This window comes from Neoarius graeffei, chromosome 16 (genome assembly GCF_027579695.1).
Source record: "Neoarius graeffei isolate fNeoGra1 chromosome 16, fNeoGra1.pri, whole genome shotgun sequence".
In the NCBI taxonomy this organism is placed as follows: domain Eukaryota; kingdom Metazoa; phylum Chordata; class Actinopteri; order Siluriformes; family Ariidae; genus Neoarius; species Neoarius graeffei.
The window spans coordinates 45,326,780-45,349,501 of NC_083584.1; the positions used below are offsets into that span (position 1 = coordinate 45,326,780).

At 39.9% G+C, this 22,722-nt stretch overlaps 1 protein-coding gene across 4 annotated transcripts in view; it reads right to left on the bottom strand.

The window, feature by feature from the left end:
* The window catches only part of sdk1a (sidekick cell adhesion molecule 1a), a 539,170-nt gene that overhangs the window by 148,956 nt on the left and 367,492 nt on the right, over positions 1–22,722 (bottom strand). For all 4 annotated transcript variants that reach the window (XM_060943068.1, XM_060943067.1, XM_060943066.1 and 1 more), the window contains 3 exons: positions 17,352–17,463; positions 16,810–17,000; positions 10,704–10,787 (listed from right to left, as the gene is read on the bottom strand). In XM_060943068.1, the coding sequence (XP_060799051.1) occupies positions 10,704–10,787; positions 16,810–17,000; positions 17,352–17,463 (387 nt within the window). The remainder of the gene's footprint in view (positions 1–10,703; positions 10,788–16,809; positions 17,001–17,351; positions 17,464–22,722) is intronic.

Genomic DNA, 22,722 nt, shown 5'->3' on the forward strand with positions numbered 1-22,722 from the left:
TAAACTCTAATCAACTGGGGCGTTGTGGCGCCATACCATAAATCTAGGGACCCGGGTTTGATTCCGACCCGAGGTCATTTCCCGATCCCTCCCCGTCTCTCTCTCTCTCTCTCCTGCTCATTTCCTGTCCTGTCTCTACACTGTCCTATCCAATAAAGGTGAAAAAAGCCCAAAAAAAATCTTTAAAAAAAATCTAATCAACTGTCCCTTGGACCATGGCTCACCTTTCCTCAAAATTTTATCAAAATCCATTCACTACTTTTTGAGTTACATTTGGAAAAGAAAGAAAGAAAGAAAGAAAGAAAGAAAGAAAGAAAGAAAGAGGTGAGGTAAAAAAAAATAGGTGTTGCGAAACTATAGCTATTTTTTTCATACCTTAATCAGTTTAGCTGCAGTATTTTTGAGTACTCGGATTTGATTCTCTGATATATTGATAAATAACAGGCCTGTATTTTGACCACAGTTCATTAGCTAAAGACCTCTGCTGTAGCTAGTGGCTTTGCCATGAATTAACTAATGGTTACATATTTACACACACACACACACACACACACACACACACACACACACACACATTGTCCAACTATCAGAGGATTACACTACTTGTGCGTCGAGTAAAATATTTTATTTGGCATTACAACAAAATTCCACATAAAAAAAGCTTCCAGTTCAGGTCTTGTGGACTGAGGTGCATGCCAGTCATCTCCTAATGAATGAGTGCAGAATGCTGATACCTTTGGCGCATGTATTTTGGAAGCTGGCACAAAAATGTGGACTGGCTGGTTAAGGGTCCTTGAAGATCCTGCAATGTGAACTTCTGCTACGTACAATGTAGAAAAGAATATCAAGTGGAAATGAGATGATCAGACACAAGCATGAGATTGATTCAACTTCAACGCTTCTAAGAATTATTTTGGCAGCTTGAGAAGCACTCTCAAGGGACGCTTTAAGTACCCTGAAAGAGCTGTCAGGAAAATTCAGCACTCATATCAGCTCCAGTGTGCTTTAAAAGAAAGTCACTGGACTGTGTAACTTATTTAGCTTTACAATGCCAATCGTTAACTAACGAAGTGTCTGGTTCCAAGATGTGTTAAATTGTCACTTTTGTGAGTTTATTAGTGGAACTGAATGTTTATGGGTCACTACATACAGTGGGGTCCAGAAGTCTGAGTCCATGAGTGGAAATGCTTCTATTTGACATGTTTTTGAATTGAATACAATAATTTTCTTTACAAATTATATTACGGACAACAACTTGAGTGAAAAGTAGAATCTTTAAAATATTTACATGAATTTAAGAGTTTCTTAGTATTTGGCATCCCCTTTTTGCTTTAATGACAGTGTGCACTCGAGCTGGCATATGATGTGTCCGAATATACATACTTCCATACTATTAGTACGCAAAAACTAGTATGTAGTGTGTCCAAATACTCAGCAGGCATTTAACAGTGGTCAAATAGTCTTATTGTAACAGTGGTCAAATAGTCTTATCAAATCTTAATTTCCCTGAGGGAACCCGCCCAAAGGGATCAATAAAGTTTTATCTAATCTAATCTAATCTAATCTAATCTAATCTAATCTAATCTAATCTAATCTAATCTAATATCTGGATGATCTACTACATCCATAGTATGCAAATACTACACTACACTATCCCATAATTCAGCTGAGAGCCTCTGAATAACCAAAGAAGAATAAGAATTCCCCCTGGAAAAAATGGAAAGAAGCAAAGCTGGTTGTTGCAGTGGTGTACAAATGTATCCATCTGTCTGCTGCCAATCGTTAACGGATGAAGTGTCTGGTTCCAAGATGTGTTAAACTGTCACTTTTGTGAGTTTATTAGTGGAAATGAATGTTTATGGGTCACTACATGGGACATTCCACCGAATGGGTGCCATGTGCTTGTTGTACCACTCCCAAATTAAACTTAATTTGTTATATCTTTTCAACACTGATTATAATAACACACATATTTAACTATTCAAAATGTGTATTGGTCAACCTCAGGTTACGTTACAAGGTTTGGAAGTCAAAGATGGCTGCATTTTTTTCAGTCCTGTTACCAAAACTCTGAAAGTAACAGGACTGAGTTTTTAGCCTAGGATTAGCTAATACATGGAATTAAGCCACATAACATCATCGCTAATAGCATGACCACACTTAGCACATTCTAGTGATTTACCAAAAATCTGTATTTTTAAAATAAACAAATATCATCTAAGAAATAATTTAAGTAACAGGACAGTATGTTGACATTGACCTTATCAGTCAAAGTTAAAAAAAATCATCAAATATACAGAAAAGTAAATGAGAGAACTAACTTTTGGTCTTCCCATGGTCTTCAGAAGACACAGCTGATGTAACTTCCTGTTGAGCATGTGATTTATGGAATGTTCCAAATTTGTCAGATGGGGTAATATGTTTGAGTAACAGGACTGAGTGAAAACCCAGGGACACGACTAAAATGTGTATTTTAACTCCGATATTGTGGATTTCTTATGAAAAAAATATATTTAAACCATGGGTAGGATATGGAGTCACACAACAGTGCAAAAGAAATACCGTTTCTGAAGGATTTTAATCATAATATTTCATAGTTAAGTATAAAGTTAGAGTGCGGGGACAGGTAACACATGCTATTTTTCAGTGTTTTAGGTAATTTTTATTAATCCTTACAATTATATATCTTAAATTTGAAATCAGATCAATGTGCAGGACATTCTGCGTAATAAGGAAATGTATTTTAAAGTACATTTTTATGTGTATTTATACATATAATTTTCTAGGGATGGAAATGGCACTGATTCTGTGGAATGGCTCACATACAGTGGCATAATTGAGGGTTGGCGATCCAAAAAGCCATCAACTAGCTTCCATGAATTCTCTTGGGTTATATTAAGACATTATCTTTTGAAAAAAAAGTTTGAAATATTTCTAAATTCTAAAACCACCTGTTTATTTTCAATGTTAAATCAATCAATCCCAGATTTACACACCAGATGGACCCAATCAGTCAATCCCAGATAGCACACCAGATGGACCTAAACCCTCATCAAGTGGCAGGTACACATACACACCTATGGGTAATTTAGAGTAGCCAATTGAACTAATGTGCATGTCTTTGGACAGTGGGAAGAAACCGGAGCACCCGGAGGAAACCCACGCAGACATGGGGAGAACATGCAAACTCCACACAGAAAGGACCTCACAGGCCGCTGGGCTTGAACCCAGGACCTTCTTGCTGTGAGGCGACAGTGCTAATCACTACACCACCGTGCCATCCTTTCTCAGAAGAACATGCAATCTCCACACAAAGGCCCCAGTTGGCCACTGGGCTCAAACCCAGAACCTTCTTGCTGTGAGGTGACAGTGCTAACCACTGCACCACCGTGCCGCCCATAAATGTATCAAGAATAGTTTACACGTTTCTGCCATTGTATATACCGGTAGACTGACCGGTCGTAAACCGATCTGGTCGTAAGTCGGCCTATGTTAAATGAACGCAAGTTGTGATGTGTAATGATATTGTAATCATCTTAAAGTCTTATTTTATCAACATTTTCTTATTTCATTACTTTGGCTCATTATTTGGTTTAAGTCAAACACTGCATACTACACTGCGTACAGTACAATTCGTTTAATATGTGCAAAACAAAAAATACGAAATACAGGTGTGAAAAATAGAAAACATTTTAGTTTGAAACATACCAAAATACAAATGTAAAACATAGCAAAATACAAAACTTAGTGACCGCTGGCATCACTGGTGCTTGGCTGTGGGTTGTCTATGTCATCATCAGCTGTTGCAGCGCTCGGGCTGGCGGGAGGATTTGCTCGTTTCATAAACCAGGAGCTGGGGCGGAAACTGTATGACGGAGTGCACGAGGGAGCGCGAGAGAGACTGCGCATGTGCCTGGAGCTGGGGCGGAAACTGTAGGACAGAGTGCGCGTGGGAGCACGAGAGAGACTGCGCATGTGCCTGGAGCGTAAACTGTTGTACGCGGCAAGAGGCGCTGCCGGGAGCTGGGGCGGAAACTGTCGTACGCTCAGCTAGCTCAGCTGGGAAACACTTGCCAGTCATAACCAGACGGTGGTAAAGTCGATCGGTCGTAAGTCGCATAGGTCGTAAGTCGACGACTAATATATATATATATATATATATATATATATATATATATATATATATAGGTATACATCATCTGTGACCATCCAGGTCAGAGGACAGGTAAGATGGTGACAGAGTATATCCGAATCGTGTCTTTACTACTCGCTCACATACCGTACTCATAGAATGTACTACAGTTACGGCTGGGTAGTAGGCATGCAGCCATAGACTCCTCAAATTTGTACAAAATCTTATACATTTTAGATCAAATCCACTGGTGCGTCGTCTGAGCACGAACTTCAATAGAAAAGATTAGGGATAAGGAAAACCTGACCTTTTGTACAGAGCATTTAACATGGTCAGCATCACACATTTGCTTCCACTAAAAGCAGGGACCTAGAAATAGTGCAGAATCTTGAATATTATATATTGTATTAAATATTCAGAGATTTAACATTATCTTTTGAAAAAAAGTTGGAAATAAATTCTAAAACCACCTGTTTATTTTCAATGTTAAATCAAATCAATCAATCTCAGATTTTGATTGTGGTCTCAGACTTTTGGAACCCACTGTACATGTACTAATTGCAGAGAATCCAATAAGATTGCAAACCTACATGCTTGCTTACAGGATCATTTCCTGAAATCGTTTTAACATTCTCAAAACTCTAGGTGCATTTGTCAAAAGAGCTTGTATGGGCCATCACAGCACCATAGTTCACCAGCAAAAGTTTATAACTCACCCAAAACCTTCAACCCACGCTTCAAAATGTAGTCATTGTGTCAGTAAATTAACCAGTGCCGCCAAAATAAAACTGAATAACTGAATGCTATTGTGTGTCAAATTGAATACTATTCAGATGCAGATTTATTTTTTGTACAATATGGTTCACAGAAAAATTACATAGCACAATAGAGTGCAAAAATACCGCATCCATCAGAAACCATAGAAACCACAAAAAATGCCCTGTACTATGACACAATAACACTAAAGTGCTACACTCAAGACTACATCCACCTCATTGAACATTCTGTTGTTGCTGTATCTCTGGCCACAGATTTTCATTGACTTCACTCCTGACATTTTCCACTGCAATGCAACGGGGCTGAAATCTTCTTGCATGCTGCATCCATCCCCTGCAATGTTCTGCTATGATGTCATCACACGTTTAGTTTAGTTATTAACTAAACGTGTGATGACATCATAGCAGAACATTGCAGGGGATGGATGCAGCATGCAAGAAGATTTCAGCCCTGTCATCACAAGTAGCATCCACTGCACCAGTCAGACACACTTGGTCTTGAAGTCACCGATCATAGACCTTCCACCTCCATGTCGAAAAGAATCCTTTAGCTGGATTCAGGAATGGAGAATATGGTGGAAAGGACTCCATCAGCATCCTTTAGTAGCATTAACAGTACACCATTCATGATGACATTTGTGGGGTGGAAGCTTATATTATCCTAGACTTTTTTGGCAAAATTTGGCAAGTCTTACCAAACCTCTCTCATTCTCTCAGACAAAATCTTTGTAGAGGGTGTCTAAGAATGTCAGGAGATGCTGGGTGTTGTATGGGCCAATATTGGAAATACACTCATACCCCTTTTCCACCAAATCAGTTCCAGGGCTGGTTCGGGGCCAGTGCTGGTGCTGGTTCACAACTCGTTCAACTTGCGAACCAGCTGAGAACCAGTTTGCTTTTCCATAGCTCGGGGTGCTAAGGGGAGCCACGTCATTACGTCACTGTATACGTCAGTTACGTCGCTGCGTTTGCATAAACCTTGGCACGAACATCGAAGCAACAACAACACGGAGAAGAAGAAGAAGCAGCAGCAACAACAATAATGAATGACTGCTGCTTTACTGCATCCATGATATCTCGTCGCTTATTTAAAAATGGCACCCTCTATTGCTATTGTTGTTGGGCTTAACAACTCCACCCCCCCGCTGACGTAAGCAGTTCTTTCCTCTAGCCCAGCAAAGAGCTGGTGCTACCCTGGAACCGGTTTTTCTGGCCCAGAGCCAGTTCTTTGTCAGTGGAAAGAGAAAACCTGGTTCCAAACTAAGCACTGGCCCCGAACCAGCCCTGGAACTGATTTGGTGAAAAAGGGGTATCACTGGCCACTTTAATAGGAACTTGTTCTTGATTCTATGATTCCTGTTCTTGGCTACAGTAGTGGAACCCAATGTGTTCTTCTGCTGTTGCATGCTGAGATGCTTTTCTGCTCACCATGGTTGTTAAGAGTTGGTATGAGTTACTATATCCTTCCTGACAGCTCAAACCAATCTGGCCATTTTCCTCTGACCTCTCTTATCAACAAGGTGTTTTCACCCACAGAACTGTCGCTCACTCAATGTTTTTTGTTTTTCGCACCATTCTGTGTAAACTCTAGAGACTGTTGTGTGTGAAAACCCCAGGAGATCAGCAGTTTCTGAAATACTCAAACCAGTCCATCTGGCTCAAACCAACACCCATGCCACAGTGAAAGTCACACTTTGAGATCACAATTTGTCCCATTCTGATGTTTGAAGTGAACATTAACTGAAGCTCTTGATTTGTATCTGCATGATTGTATGCATTGTGCTGCTGTCAAGGGATCGGCTGATTAGAGAACTGCATCAAACAGCAGGTGTATGTGCGAGTGTTCCTAATAAAGTCACCGGTGAGTACATATGTCCTCACACCATTCTCAGATATTTTTATATTTACATCACATATTATTATACTGCCCCTGAATTGGCTTTGTACATCTACTGTGGCTTGGTGGTTTCTGACATTTTTGCTATGTCTCCTGCCTTTGACCAGATTGAAACCAGCCTCGTCCATGAACACAAGGGTGTAACAACTGTTCACACTCACACCTATGGGTGCTTTAGAGTAGCCAGTTGAGCTAATTTAGATGTCTGTGGATGGTGGGAAGAAACCTGAACACCCAGTGGAAACCCAGGCAGGCACAAGGAGAACATGCCGAGAAAGTCAGTCCCAGTTCAGACACGAGGTTCAAACCCAGAACCTTCTTGCTGTGATACAACAGTGCTAACCACTGCACCACTGGACCTTTCCCTGAACTGCCAATAAATCTTTTTAATCTAATCTATTATGAACTGATCGAAGTTTGCATACATATGCATGTATATGTAGTGAACTTGTGAGTTGAAATAGATGTGCGCACGTGTGTGATTAGAAGTTTGGAGAATGAGAGCAAAGTAACCGGTCATATGCTAAATCTTGTCACAAAGGATTCTGGGAAATGTGTTTACAGATGGGGTTGAGGTGACAAACATTTTCCAGTACATTATTATTCAGTATATATTTTCATGTTTACATTTATTGTTCAAAAGTTAAATACGTAATCAAATACCAATGGAATTCTGTTATTTCTGATTGATATATTCTTTTGTTTGTATATAAGAATGTAAAAGCATGAAGTCAGGTAAACTGGGACAGTTTAACTTAGCAGCATTTATTTTCCTGCCTGAGAAGCGAAAAAAAAAAAATCTAAATTTTGATTAAAAAAACAGAAGAGTGCTTAATACTGAAGATTTTCTAAATCCTGTTTATTTATTTATTCATTTATTCAGTTACTCCTGTAAGAAATTAATTAATCGATTTAGAGTAGATTTGAGAAGTCCTGTTGCTGATTTGATTTATTGATGCCATAGATAAGGGTTCAACAAATAAATAACATTTCATAAATAATGTGTCACTCAGGATGAAAGTGAAGGCATAAACCAATGAATATGTGTCCTGAATCTGTTCTAAACACCATAAAATATGCTAGGCTTGTTTATTACTATTAGAAGTCCACATATGAGCTTACCTTTGTCATAATAAGGTATATTTATTTATCAAGAATTTCCCATAACATTCCGGCACAAAACCTGCCTCAGAATATCAGTAGGCATCTGTACTTTCGTATGCCTTTAACATTTCTCCAGTGTATTTAGAAGTCCCTAATCTATATAATAAGCAGCAAAGTTTGTTTGTTTGTCTTGAGCTAATGTCACCATTTCTCGACGGATTTTTACCAAATTTGGCAAGCAGGTCCGGGGATGACCCGGAATTTTGCAGATATAAGCAAAATTCATGTACGGGCCCCAGGGAGGTCCCTGGGGGCACAACATCCACCCACCCCCTCTCTCAATGCCTTTCACGTTACATTTATCAACACAAATTCTCGACAGATCTTCAATAAACTTGGCACGTAGGTACAGGAGACAGCCACAATTTGGCAGAACTCAGAAATTCCATATTTGGGTACCAGGGGGTCCCCAGTGGGGCCCTGGGTGGTGGATGTTTGGATTTTTGTTTGTCTTGGGTTAACATCACCATTTCTTGACGGATCTTCACCAAATTTGACATGGAAGTCTGAGGGCAACCCAGAACTTTGCAAAACCCAGGCAACGCCGGGTAACCTGCTAGTACTAAATAGTTCAGGATGTCGTAGTGTTCCAAGTCTGGCAGCTGGTTTGCCATACACCTTTCAAGTACAATAAATACATTTGTGTGTAAATTATATGGCTCTGTGATGACTACATGTTTCAGCTTTTCGATGTAATGTGATCTGCTGGTATAATCTAAATTGTTAATCATTTCTGAGAGATTGTACTGACTGCAGTCATTTCAATTTTCATTATTAACTGTTGTGGCTCTATTTCTTTGTTTGGCCGGCAATATGGTGGACGCTGCGTGATCAACAAAAACCTGTGACATCGGTGAAAGGCCCCTATACTGATTTTCAGAAACGTTGTCTCAATATATTTGAATTCACCCCATATTTGTATGTGTTCACACACTTACCTTTGCCTAAATGCATTGTAAAAATATTAAATGCATGTACAAGCTGCCTAATTTAAAAAATGCAAGATCAAACTTAATTTCTCTCTTGAAAATGAAAAACCTTTTATGTGACAGAACTGATCATGTTACAACTGATCATCTTCTGGCTCTTCCTTTGTGCTGTCTTCCTCTTAGCATACCTCCTCACATCCTCAACCTGCTTTCATACAGAGGCATTTGCCTCTGGTCAACAACAGCTTGTTCCTCCATGTTCAAAAACTGCAGCATCCCTAATTCACAGGTTCAGGAGCTGAATACAGTATATGCTTGGACTTGCTGTGAATCACACCTGAGATTTGTTGATCTGGAAGTTTGAACATGTCCTTTCGTTAATGAAATTCAGAATTCAGCCCATAAAACCTCTGTTTTTGAACTATTTCCCTTATACTTCACAATTGAAGTAGCCTTTCTGACAACTGAATTACCATTTTTGCATGTGATGACTTACATCATGCACACGTCTGAATGTTTTGCAGAGCAGAACTAAACCCATGAGAAGCAGACAATTCATTTTGGCAACATGACTAGTACAACTAATTTTCAAGCAAATTGAAGGTGAATGCACCTAATCCTATAAGAACCAAAACGAAATAATCTGTAAATGAATAAAAACAATAATAAACTATAAGGGTACTCGGTAGAGTGCATATCTCTGCCAAGTCACATGTTGTCAACATCAAAATTGAAATCACTTGAACCTAAGATAATACTAAAGCTGGACACCAAATTTCATCCAAATCCGTTCACTACTTTTTGAGTTATGTTGGGAAAAGACAAAAAAAAAATCCTAGATCCGCATACATATCTGGATTTGCAACAAAATCTAATCAACTGTTCCTTGGCCCATGGCTCACCTTTCCTCCAAAGTTCATTAAAATCAGTTCACTACTTTTTGAGTTATATTGGGAAAAGACAAAAAAAAGAGGCGAAAACAACCTCCTGCAAAAAAGTTGGCAGAGGTAATGCCATTCTGTTGTGAGAAACTGACTTAAGGTTGTGCAGGTTTACACATGTGGTTATGAGAAGTACCATTTCCATTTGAGAATTTGTCCAGTGCAACCAAGAAAAACAAAACTGTAATCTTTCAGAAGGAGGACCCTAGTGAAGCAGTGATCTGATTCTACTTCCCACTTTATAAAGTTAGAAGTGGCCCTGCTGGTTGTTTTTATTTCTCCAAATGCGTCTGATGTTGACGGGATAATTTTTCCCAATCACCTCTGAAACCGCAGAAGTGTGACACCTGGATGCAACACTGACAAATACTGTATGAATGGCCCTGACTATTGGCTGACCTTCCACTTTTTGGCTATTAGAAAACTGGTGGGGAAAGCAATGGAGAATAATTTTGGCAGAAAGCCAATACCATTTCCACTGCCCATTTTTTCCTCAAAATAATGATTTGGAGGCCCTTTCCACTCAACTACTCATCTCTCACAGCTAATCATGACTTCGCTACTCTTCCAAAAGGCCACCATCTCTCTTACAGTCAACTCAAAATGACATTCCCTGAGCCGTTATGCTTTTATAAATCACTTTGAGCAATTTTCCATTTCTCCATCAACACACACTTTTAGACTTTTAGATACTGTGCTCAGATCACTGCAAATCACTGGATGCTTCGCATAAAGTTTCTCTCTGGTGAAAGCTTTGGGTGTTTGCATGAGTGAAGAGAATACATGCTGAAAATATATCCCATCTACAGAAGTGGTGAACAACCATACTAAAGCTTATATAAAAGTACAGTTTCTAGTGCTGACCTCGAGCCTGGCACGGGATATCCATGCTTTTCTCCACTTCTCCCATCATCTTCCTCCTGGGCTCGGCTGTGAAGTAGGGAGTCTCTGCCAAGAGCAAAGAAGCAGTAAGCACAAACAAAACTACACTGGTGTCACCTTATGCTCTATGTAGAACCCTATAACAGAGGTTTTTCCTTTCAGTAAAGGATCCAAGTAGAGCTGTAAACAATGCAAAGACCATCTGACGAGCACTTCCTTTCTGAGGATGTAGGACTTTAAGAATGGATTCAATTTATTGGTATTATATATATTTATGTTCATTAAAATAATGTATCAATCTCCATATTAAATATTAAAAACAAAGAAGGTACAGTATGCATCCTAAAAGTATCTCTGAGGTATTAATGCCTATTTATGTGACTTCAAGGAAAAATCCTCACAGCAGCCAGTTGTAAGGTCTTTCCGAACCAAAGACTAGAATGTCACTTCGAAGAGCTCTTCTAAATGGTCATTAAAGGAAATGATATTAAAGGGATCATCTTTTGGAAACTTTTCTCATAAAATTCTTTATTATGGTAAAACTATAAAAAAAAAAAAAACAACCAACCAAACAAACAAACAAACCAAAAAACCTCTATGGTGGCCCCTTCTAAATAGACCATACCATGTACAGTATGTAGTAAACATTTTCCGATAGATGGATAGATAGATTGATTGATCGACCTATTCCAGCAGCACAGGTAATTAGAAATATACTAAAAGTAATTTAACATTATAAATGAAACAAAATAAGAATACATATATTAAAAAGGGGGCGGCACGGTGGTGTAGTGGTTAGCGCTGTCGCCTCACAGCAAGAAGGTCCTGGGTTCGAGCCCCGGGGCCGGCGAGGGCCTTTCTGTGTGGAGTTTGCATGTTCTCCCCGTGTCCACGTGGGTTTCCTCCGGGTGCTCTGGTTTCCCCCACAGTCCAAAGACATGCAGGTTAGGTTAACTGGTGTGAATGTGAGTGTGAATGGTTGTCTGTGTCTATGTGTCAGCCCTGTGATGACCTGGCGACTTGTCCAGGGTGTACCCCGCCTTTTGCCCGTAGTCAGCTGGGATAGGCTCCAGCTTGCCTGTGACCCTGTAGAAGGATAAAGCGGCTAGAGATAATGAGATGAGATGAGATATTAAAAAGGATACAGTGCAAAAGTGTGATGTGGGATGAGGTATTGCTGTATGGTGTAAACATTCGAGATATAAGCAACAGACTTGAGTGACAGTGCAGTGCAAACATTGTAAACAGTGATAAAATGAAGGCAGATGCTATTTGCACCCAGTCAACAAAGCTATTCGTACCTAAAGTGGATAGACAGTGTGGCTATTTACACCTGGTTGTATATCACACCACCAAAAGACAAGACAAGAATCCAGGTATCGGTAGCCAATAATGTTATTGACACCAGTTGGAAAGAGCCAAATAGCTGCCATATGCCTATTCTCACCTGGGTGCAAACAGACACTCCCTAAAAAGAAATAGGGATATACAGTATTGTACAGAGAAGATATGAGAAAAGGAAAGAAAAATCTCATTCTCATTATCTCTAGCCGCTTTATCCTTCTACAGGGTCGCAGGCAAGCTGGAGCCTATCCCAGCTGACTACGGGCGAAAGGCGGGGTACACCCTGGACAAGTCGCCAGGTCATCACAGGGCTGACACATAGACACAGACAACCATTCACACTCACATTCACACCTACGGTCAATTTAGAGTCACCAGTTAACCTAACCTGCATGTCTTTGGACTGTGGGGGAAACCGGAGCACCCGGAGGAAACCCACGCGGACACGGGGAGAACATGCAAACTCCGCACAGAAAGGCCCTCGCCGGCCCCGGGGCTCGAACCCAGGACCTTCTTGCTGTGAGGCGACAGCGCTAACCACTACACCACCGTGCCGCCCGGAAAGAAAAATGAATAGAAATAAAGTGGCAGTGTATATTGGATATGAATAGTGGATGATTGTAAATTTCCAATATTGTCCAATGAGTTTACACTACCGTTCAAAAGTTTGGGGTCACCCAGACAATTTTGTGTTTTCCATGAAAAGTCACACTTTTATTTACCACCATAAGTTGTAAAATGAATAGAAAATATAGTCAAGACATTTTTCTGGCCATTTTGAGCATTTAATCGACCCCACAAATGTGATGCTCCAGAAACTCAATCTGCTCAAAGGAAGGTCAGTTTTATAGCTTCTCTAAAGAGCTCAACTGTTTTCAGCTGTGCTAACATGATTGTACAAGGGTTTTCTAATCATCCATTAGCCTTCTGAGGCAATGAGCAAACACATTGTACCATTAGAACACTGGAGTGAGAGTTGCTGGAAATGGGCCTCTATACACCTATGGAGATATTGCACCAAAAACCAGACATTTGCAGCTAGAATAGTCATTTACCACATTAGCAATGTATAGAGTGGATTTCTGATTAGTTTAAAGTGATCTTCATTGAAAAGAACAGTGCTTTTCTTTCAAAAATAAGGAAATTTCAAAGTGACCCCAAACTTTTGAACGGTAGTGTATCTTTAGAAGAGCTTATCTTAAGAACTTAAGTGCTTATCCTCTATTTAATAATTATTTGCTGATGGTGAAGCGAATATTGGTGAATAATTACCTCGACTTCATCTCGGTTATTATTCACCGATATTCACTGAGCCTGAGGTAGATAATTGTTTGAGTATAAATACACAGGTGATTATTAAAAAATCATATCAAAAACTTATTTATTTCAAACTTCCAAAGCGGCATGCAAATGTAATTAAGGTGCGGCACAGACTTCTCATTTATCTCTCCCGAGTCACATAAAATACTTTGTTTTGAAACAGATAAAATAAACCCCAATTCCACCTTACCTTTGAATAGTTTTAGACCAAACTTTATAGCGTCTTTAGTGCTTTTAGAAACAGCATTTTCTTTCGTCATTTGCAGTTCTTCCTCACTTACGGTGATGAAGCGTTTGGCCGCCATTTTGCCAAGTCGCTCGAGGTGATTATCGAGAAATAGTCTGAATTTCTCGACCAATCAGCGCACGCAATTTTCTATAATCATCTGCGTAGTTATACTAATATATATTGTAGAGGTAGTTCATTTTGTGGAGTGAAAATCACAGAAATGACTAAACAGCGAGCTTTCTTTTAAATGAATGGACTCCAGCTGCTACTCTAAACCATGTCTCTGGTTTCCCAACATATGGTTAATTAGAGCTACATTTCTGCAGAAATAAAAATCAAATGTCTTTTTCCCTGCCCTTTTTGTTCTTTTATGTTGTTTATGTCTTTCGTAAACCTAATGGATATCTAGCCCTAGAGAACTGTTGCTTTTGTCAAGCTTTAAGCTGAATGGTCAGTCTTTCTGACAGCATTCCTGGTATGAAGCCCTACCATGTCACTTGCTCTGATGGCAAAGTGCTGAAGTGGATTTTTATATCTACAAGTAGAGGAATAAATGCAAATTTAGGGGTCTTGCATCTTGCATGACAACCAAGCAAACAGCCAGTGAGCGCCAGACTTATGAGGGATGTCACACTGACAGGCCACATTCATCATCTTGTGCCACTTCAATCTCCATGACTCACCCTCCTATGGCTCTGCTTCTTTATATGCATACATACAGAACTTCTGACTTTCCAGGGTCGCTCATACAAGGATAATTACATTTGCTAACTCTTTCATATTAAACTGTACGGATAAAGTTCAGTAAGCTGATAAAGTATTTTACCAGCAAGCAGTTCACCAAAGAGAGCAATAGCTGTCATAGATCTACTTGTAAAAGGTTGTAATTTTAAGGTGGCACAGTTAAGTTCCTGTGTAAAAACTCTTACAGTGTCTTGCAAAAGTATTCATCCCCCTTTATGTTTGTCCTGTTTTGTTGCCTTACAAGCTAGAATTAAAATGGATTTTTGGGGGGTTAACACCATTTGATTTACGCAACATGCCTACCACTTTAAAGCTGAAAATTGTTGTTTTACTGTGACACAAACAATAATAAAGATGAAAAAAAAAACAGAAATCTGGAGTGTGCATAAATACTCCCCCAAGTCAATACTTTCTAGAGCCACCTTTTGCTGCAATTACAGCTGCAAGTGTCTTGGGGTATGTCTCTATTAGCTTAGCACATCGAGCCACTGGGATTTTTGCTCATTCCTCAAGGCAAAACTGATCCGACTCCTTCGAGTTAGATGGGTTGTGTTGGTGTACAGCAATCTTCAAGTTATGCCACAGATTCTCAATTGGATTGAGGTCTGGGCTTTGACTCGGCCATTCCAAGACATTTAAATGTTTCCCTTTAAACCGTTCCAGTGTAGCTTTAGCAGTATGTTTAGGGTCATTGTCCTGCTGGAATGTGAACCTTCGTCCCAGTCTCAAACCTCTGGGTGACTCAAACAGGTTCTCCTCCAGAATTGCCCTGTATTTAGTGCCATCCATCTTTCCTGTCCCTGCAGATGAAAAATATCCCCACAGCATGATGCTGCCACCACCATGCTTCACTGTAGGAATGGTGTTCTCAGGGTGTTAGGTTTGCACCACACATGGCGTTTCCCATGGTGGCCAAAAAGATCAATTTTAGTCTCATCTGACCAGAGAATCTTCTTCCATGTGTTTGGGGAGTCTGTCACATGCTGTTGGGCAAACTCCAAACATGTTTTCTTATTTATTTTTTCTTTAAGCAATGGCTTTTTCCTGGCCACTCTTCCGTAAAGCCCCGCTCTGTGGAGTGTATGGCTTAAAGTGGTCCTATGGACAGATACTCCCATCTCTGCAGTGGATCTTTGCAGCTCCTTCAGTGTTATCTTTGGTGTTTTTGTTGCATCTCTGATTAATGCTCTCCTTGCCCCGTGTTTTTGTTGCATCTCTGATTAATGCTCTCCTTGCCCCGTCTGTGAGTTTTGGTGGGCGGCCTTCTCTTGTCAGGTTTGTAGTGGTGCCATATTCTTTCCATTTTGCTACAGTGAATTTAATGGTGCTTGGTGGGATGTTCAAAGTTTGGGATATTTTTAATAACCCAACCCTGACCTATACTTCTCCACAACTTTGTCTCTGACCTGTTTGGAGACTCCTTGGTTTTCATGTCGCATGCTTAGTAGTGTTGCAGAGTCCAGGTCCTTCCAGAACAGGTTGATTTATACAGACATCATGTGATAGATCATGTGACACTTTGATTGCACACAGGTGGATCTTAATCAACTAATTATGTGACTTATGAAGTGAATTGGTTGGACCAGCTCTTATTTAGGGGTTTCATACGAAAGGAGGTGAATACCTATGCACACTCCAGATTTCTGTTTTTTCATCTTAATTATTGTTTGTGTCACAAAAAAAAAACAAATTGCATCTTTAAAGTGGTAGGCATGTTGTGTAAATCAAATGGTGCTAACCCCCCCAAAAAATCAATTTTAATCCCATCTTGTAATGCAACAAAACAGGACAAACACAAAGGGGGATGAATACTTTTGCAAGACACTGTACAGCTTTAAATGTACACACATGCTGACATCGCTCATTGAAATTTCTTCACTAACTCCTTCTTTTTTTCTGAATGTTTGCACAATACTTTATTATAGATAAAATATGCTTAAGTAGTAAAACAGAGCTACAGTCAAAAAATAGTCAAAGAAATTACAAGCAAGGGCTCCGAAGTGGTGCAACAGAAAAGAGCTCTCCGCAAGATTGCGAGTTCAAATCCTAACCGTGCCATAGTCATCTATGGCTGAGAGTCCAAGAGAACAAAACAGGCTGTAGGTGGGAGGGGCAGCATTACTCTCTCTCTCCCCTGTCAATCACAGTGACACTAGCCAATTGTGAGTGTCTGTTAGCTCATGTATATGGAAGAGGGTAGATAGTGCTTTCTTCTGAGTGTATTAAGCTGCCATGCAGTTCAAAAAGATGCACAGGAAGCACGTTTGCCAAATCCTCCTCAGCTGGTAGCTGTTGTGTGATGGGGAACATTAACTAGTGAGTGGGATTTGGCAAAATGGGCAATAAAAAAATGGCACGCAAGTCACTAATGCTCAAAAGAGCTGTGCTCAGGGTTTTAATTTCATATTAAGAAGACCAGGTGGAAAAAAAATAAAACCAATGATGATATACCTATAATAGAGAGGAAAGCTCTGGCCTCGGCTGGCTTGACGCTACTGTCAAGTAGAGAGGCCTCACACATGTACAGACCCATGTCTGCAGTGGTGGGGTTAACGATGGTCAGGCGGCGCCCGAAAGAGCCCACTCCACTGGCCACCTCCACACCATTCCTCCTCCACACCAAACTCAGCTTGTCCACAGGCCTAGAGAGAGAATAAAACAGAGAAGAAAGGAAACTCAGAGATAAGATAAGAGAGTGAGATGGTGAGAAGGAAGCAGAGGTGAAAACCCAACCAGCAATAAATAGCCATTAAGAGGCTATAGATCTCTTGATTCTTATGTGAGATATATGCATTTGACTAAAAAGTAAGCTTATCAGATTGGCGTTTCAAAGTTCATACTTTTAAGAGGTTATAATATAAGAAAATGTTCAAGCCATCTGTATGAGTTTTAATGGGCTAGGAATGGCTCATTCTGAGCATCTGGCGTTCACCTAAAGCAAATGGAGTAGGATGGACATGAAGGCCAGAGCATTGCTCTAATGCTTTACTCACCGTGCATTAGCGACGCACTCCAGTGTGGCCTCGCTCACCCCTGCCACTACCGTTGTATTCCTTGGAGGGATCACTATTACTGGGGCTACCGGGTCTGCAGGGGCCTCCCAATCTGTCAGTGGGCAGAGATGAAGCGAAAGAGAACGTGATGAGGAAGAAACTCAAAAGTTTTCTCCACTTACAGGCCATTAGTTTTTAAAATATACTCTACTGCTAGTGGTTTAATTCTGTACATTTTACTTGTAAATCTACAAATGGTATTTCACACAGCACAGCTGACTTTAATCCATCTGAAATAATGAAAATAATTCCACAATGCAGAAAGAAATGAATCTATTTAATGCCAAGCCACTACAGTACATGTTGACTATACTGCAGTGTCACAGTAACCTGCTCCAGACTCCAAGCTGATGAGCTGTTTCATATCTGCTCTGCTCAGAAGAGAATGTTTTCAATAATTGGTCTCTTGTCACTGGTCCTGAACCATGGTTCAAAGGGCTCAGGTCTTCTCCGTACTCATTTGACCGAACCACTGTTCCATGAAAATGTGCTTTTTACATTTTTAATATGAGCCAAGTCAATCTGGATTCTAATTACGAAAAATTAGACTGACTCTCAAATCAAATTCATTCTGTAGCAGGGAAACTGGAGAACAACTCCAATATTGAAATTGTACACAGGACACGAGGGCTTGTCATATAGAATTGAATCTAGCCTTCGATGCTGACTTTGACTAACTGTGTAATGAAGGTTGAGAAGCATGTGAAAGTTTGTACACCCTTAATTTAAAATGAAATGTTCCTTCATTGCAAGAAACATAAATAGCCAGAAAGTGTTTTGTTACGATGGTTAGGTATTTATAATGAAACAAATTAATAATTGATTATATGCATAAATATTCTCTAGTCGTTGTACGAGCATACCCGCCCTCTGATTTTACAACTGCATTCAACAGTTTTTGAACCATCTCAGTTGAAATGTTCACTCATTTTTCCCCAATGTATCAGATTGCCAGATTGCTTGACCATCTGTCTACCAATCAATCCAACAACTTACTATTATAAGAAGGTTGAAGAATCAGAGGGTCAAGGCAAAACTTGACTCCTTTCCAACCATTTTCTGTTGAATTATTTTTTTTTTGTCCTGAAGACACCCACATTTCATTTTTAACTTTCTCTCTAAAATCTGTTGATATTGGACTTAGTTGATTCTACCTTCTAGTTTCTGCAGCACTCCAGTTCGACACGATGCTGTTACAGAGCCCAAGTGGGCTGTTGATGTATTTCTCAGCATATGCCAAGTGAGCTGACTTGTGTCTAAAACTTAGCAGCTTTTTTTTTTAATTTCTTAAAATTTCAGACTTGTACAATCTGTGCTTGACTTTAAGAATTGCAAAAACTTTTTTTTTTTTTAAATAGGGGTGGCCCAATGACCAAATCTTAACGTGACAGCAAGACAGCAAATCAGTAAACCCAACAGGGGAAAACAAAACAAAACACATTGACGTTAACTCAAAAATGGAAAGGGGAGGTCCTTATTGAATATCATACACATACTGCTGATTGGTTACAGCACAAAGTGTCATCCCTTCTCCTTGTGATAGTCATATAACGTTCAATCAGCACTGAGCACGTGATGATAGCATTTTCCTCCTGTTTTGTCCCCAATTTGGTCTTGCCACTAATGAACTCTCCCCTATTATCACATGACAACTAGCAATCAGACAGGGTAGGACAAGCCCCCTTCTTCGAACTGCTGCTCATGCTGCATCACAGGGAAGTGTAACACAAGTACGGAAGTGCTCTCTACCCTCTTCTGCATACATGAGCTGACAGGTGTCTGTGATTGGCTAATTTCGCTCTGATTGACAGGGAAGAGACAGTACTGCTATACCCTTCCACCCAGAAGCTAATTTTGCTCTCTTAACTCAGAATTATGGTATTTGCTGTTGGTAATGGTATCTATAAACACGTTAATACATTTTTAATACCCTTCTCCAGGTTTATGAGATATCATTATTTTCTGTATAAGGTCTTAAGGCGGGCGGCATGGTGGTGTAGTGGTTAGTGCTGTCGCCTCACAGCAAGAAGGTCCGGGTTCGAGCCCTGTGGCCGGTGAGGGCCTTTCTGTGCGGAGTTTGCATGTTCTCCCCGTGTCCGCGTGGGTTTCCTCCGGGTGCTCCAGTTTCCCCCACAGTCCAAAGACATGCAGGTTAGGTTAACTGGTGACTCTAAATTGACCGTAGGTGTGAATGTGAGTGTGAATGGTTGTCTGTGTCTATGTGTCAGCCCTGTGATGACCTGGTGACTTGTCCAGGGTGTACCCCGCCTTTCGCCCGTAGTCAGCTGGGATAGGCTCCAGCTTGCCTGCGACCCTGTAGGACAGGATAAAGCGGCTAGAGATAATGAGATGAGATGAGGTCTTAAGGCTGTATCCGTGGACGTCTTGTACATTCTTGACTCTTGATTGCTTACAACAAACTTTTCATACCTTAATCAAGACTTAACAAAGTAAATATATTAATGAAGCACATTTACATTCAAGTCATCTAATAAGAGCAGGTCAAAATGAACACAGACATTTGTGCTTACTAATAAACATAACCATTCAAGGAGATGGAATCGCTGTAATATTTAGGCCATGTTGTATTAACAACACTGCTAAATGTACAATATGGTTAGTAAAAAATGAGGTACGTTGTTCAGCACCCAGAATGCATGGATGATGCAGATTCTTGCACTCGGCTGTAAATGAGCTGTAACACCAGGTACTGGCATCATGTACTTTAACGTATCAATCCAGAAAGTATCCAAACATAAAAAAGCAAACAAAAGATAACAAGACAGAAAGAAATAGAAGACAAAGGCCTGCACATTGGGTTAAAGCCATAAGGCATTTAGGTTACACTGAATATGATCAGGTAGGAAATGAGGCTCCGTGCTGGTAACCTTTTCATCTGTAACTATATTTAATACTATATGTTAAAGCCAGTGGTGTAATAATGCAAGGACCAGAATATGACCTGCCATGAACAATGATGATAACAATCTTTATTTTCACTTCCTGACCTTGTCCCTGACCCTTATGATGTCATATGGGTGTCATTCTGATTGCATCCACCTGTTTCCTGATTATTGCCTCCGCCAACTTTGTTGGAGGAGGTTATGTTTTCACTTCCATTTGTTGGTTTGTTTGTTTGTCTGTTCCCAATGTAACTCAAAGAAGGTGAACAGATTTTGATTAAATTTTGAGGAAAGGTGGGCCATTGGGTGAAGAAACAATTGATTAGATTTTGATGCAAATCAGGATATGTATGCGGATCCAGGATTTTTTTTCCCCAACGTAACTCAAAAAGTAGTGAACGGATTTGGATGAAATTTGGTGTACAGCTAGGTCCAAGTGATTTGATTTTGATGTTGATAATATGTGGCTTGGCGGAGGTATGCACTCTACTGAGTGACCTTGTAGGTTCTTAATTAGTTTGTCTATTTATACTCTCATGGTTCTTTGTATTTTTCTGAGCTGGTGGTTCATGTGGTTCCTGTTCCCCAGTCTAGTTTGCCCAAAGGAAATGTGTTGAGTTCACGCACTTATATCTCGCTTCATCTGTTCCTATATACACATTACATGATAACATCACCAAATGATATTCACAGTTTTCCATCACAGGAGCCTTATGACAAACAACTTCTTGAATTGGGAAATTAAGCAGGGATTGAGTCGACTCTATGGCTCTAGCAAGGCTTGTTAGAGTTGTACAATTGGCCTCAGTTATCTATCTTTTAGTAAAAATTGATAAAGTTTTCAAAAATCTTCAACATATTCTTTTGTACTCATGTACATATGTTAATTAATGCCAATAAGCTGTAAATGACCAAGCGCGCTCACAGCATAGGTGATTTGCATTTAGTGACACCTACAAATCTCCATAAAAGGCAAAACTCACAGAGTTGAAAATGACAAAATGACAATTAAGCGGTGATGGAGAGTCTCATAAGAGCATACTGCCCACTGAAACACATCTATTTGTGTTAATTATGGATTTGTTTTCAATTTCTTTCAGTTCATTAAAACGAAATGACTGGGTTTTACACTTCATAAAAATTTCACGACTTGTTCCTGATCAGTCAAGGTTTACATTAGTGCGTCCCCTTATACTGTATGTAAAAGTATGCAAACGCAGGAGATCTAAAAGGATATGTTTTTCATGACTATTGCATTTCTCATCTCATCTCATTATCTCTAGCCGCTTTATCCTTCTACAGGGTCGCAGGCAAGCTGGAGCCTATCCCAGCTGACTACGGGCGAAAGGCGGGGTACACCCTGGACAAGTCGCCAGGTCATCACAGGGCTTATTGCATTTCTTGTGTAAACAATTTACAAATAAATTTGTTAGTATCCAGCTCACACCTATTGAAACATCACTCACTCTGTTCTTGATCTTATACTTCACACTTCAATTATATCAAAGAAAATGTAAAAATAAGAAAAATCTTGTTTTTGTAAAGGGTCAAGAAACCCAGCATCATGTCATATTGACTAGATCAGGGTTTTTTTCCCCAATAACAAGCTAAACCAAGTTGAAATTATTCCAAGGAAATACTCCAGGGATACTAAAAAAGGCAAGCTCATATCAGTTTGGAGTTGGAAATCCTTGGTATTAGCATAGTGTATACGGAGTTAGGCACCACAGAACTGCTTCAAGTTTTATATTATTGATAGATTACTGCCTTCTCAACTGAACTCGCAGGATTAATGGCTGGGATTAAACATTTCACAGTGCAAAAATATTATGAACTGGAAACCGAAGCTGGGGAAAAAAACTGTTTTTGAATTTATTTATTTATGAAGGTTGTGCTTATAAAGCCTAAGCCTCTTGTGCATGAGGGTGGCACAAACAGTCCAGGTCTGAGTTTCTGAGCTGCCTTCTGTCCCCACATGTGGACACAACAACTTTGTACGTGACACATAGGTATTATTAGATGCCTGGTATCTACTCCTATTGTGATGGCACACTGTGCTCTGCCATACTGGTCAGGAGGGCTCTCAAGTAAGTGGCAGCTTGGAATTTTTTCTTGCCTCGCCTCAGTGCCTCTGTTTTTATTGCCTATGCCTTCTGAAAGCAGCAGGAGCCATAAGGGATCTGTTCGACAGTGGTATCTCCCAAGCTCTGTGATCTCAGGCTATGTCAGAAAGCATCAGATACAGCTTCTTTAAGCTTGCTTTGAAAAAAAAAAAAAAAGAAACCGATACAACCTTATCTTCAAAGGCTGTGTCTGTTTCTCTCAAAGCCTTCTGACTCTGTGTGTGTGTGGTTTTTTTTTTCATTTACAATATGTTCCTAAAATATAATAGCTCATGAATGTTAAGT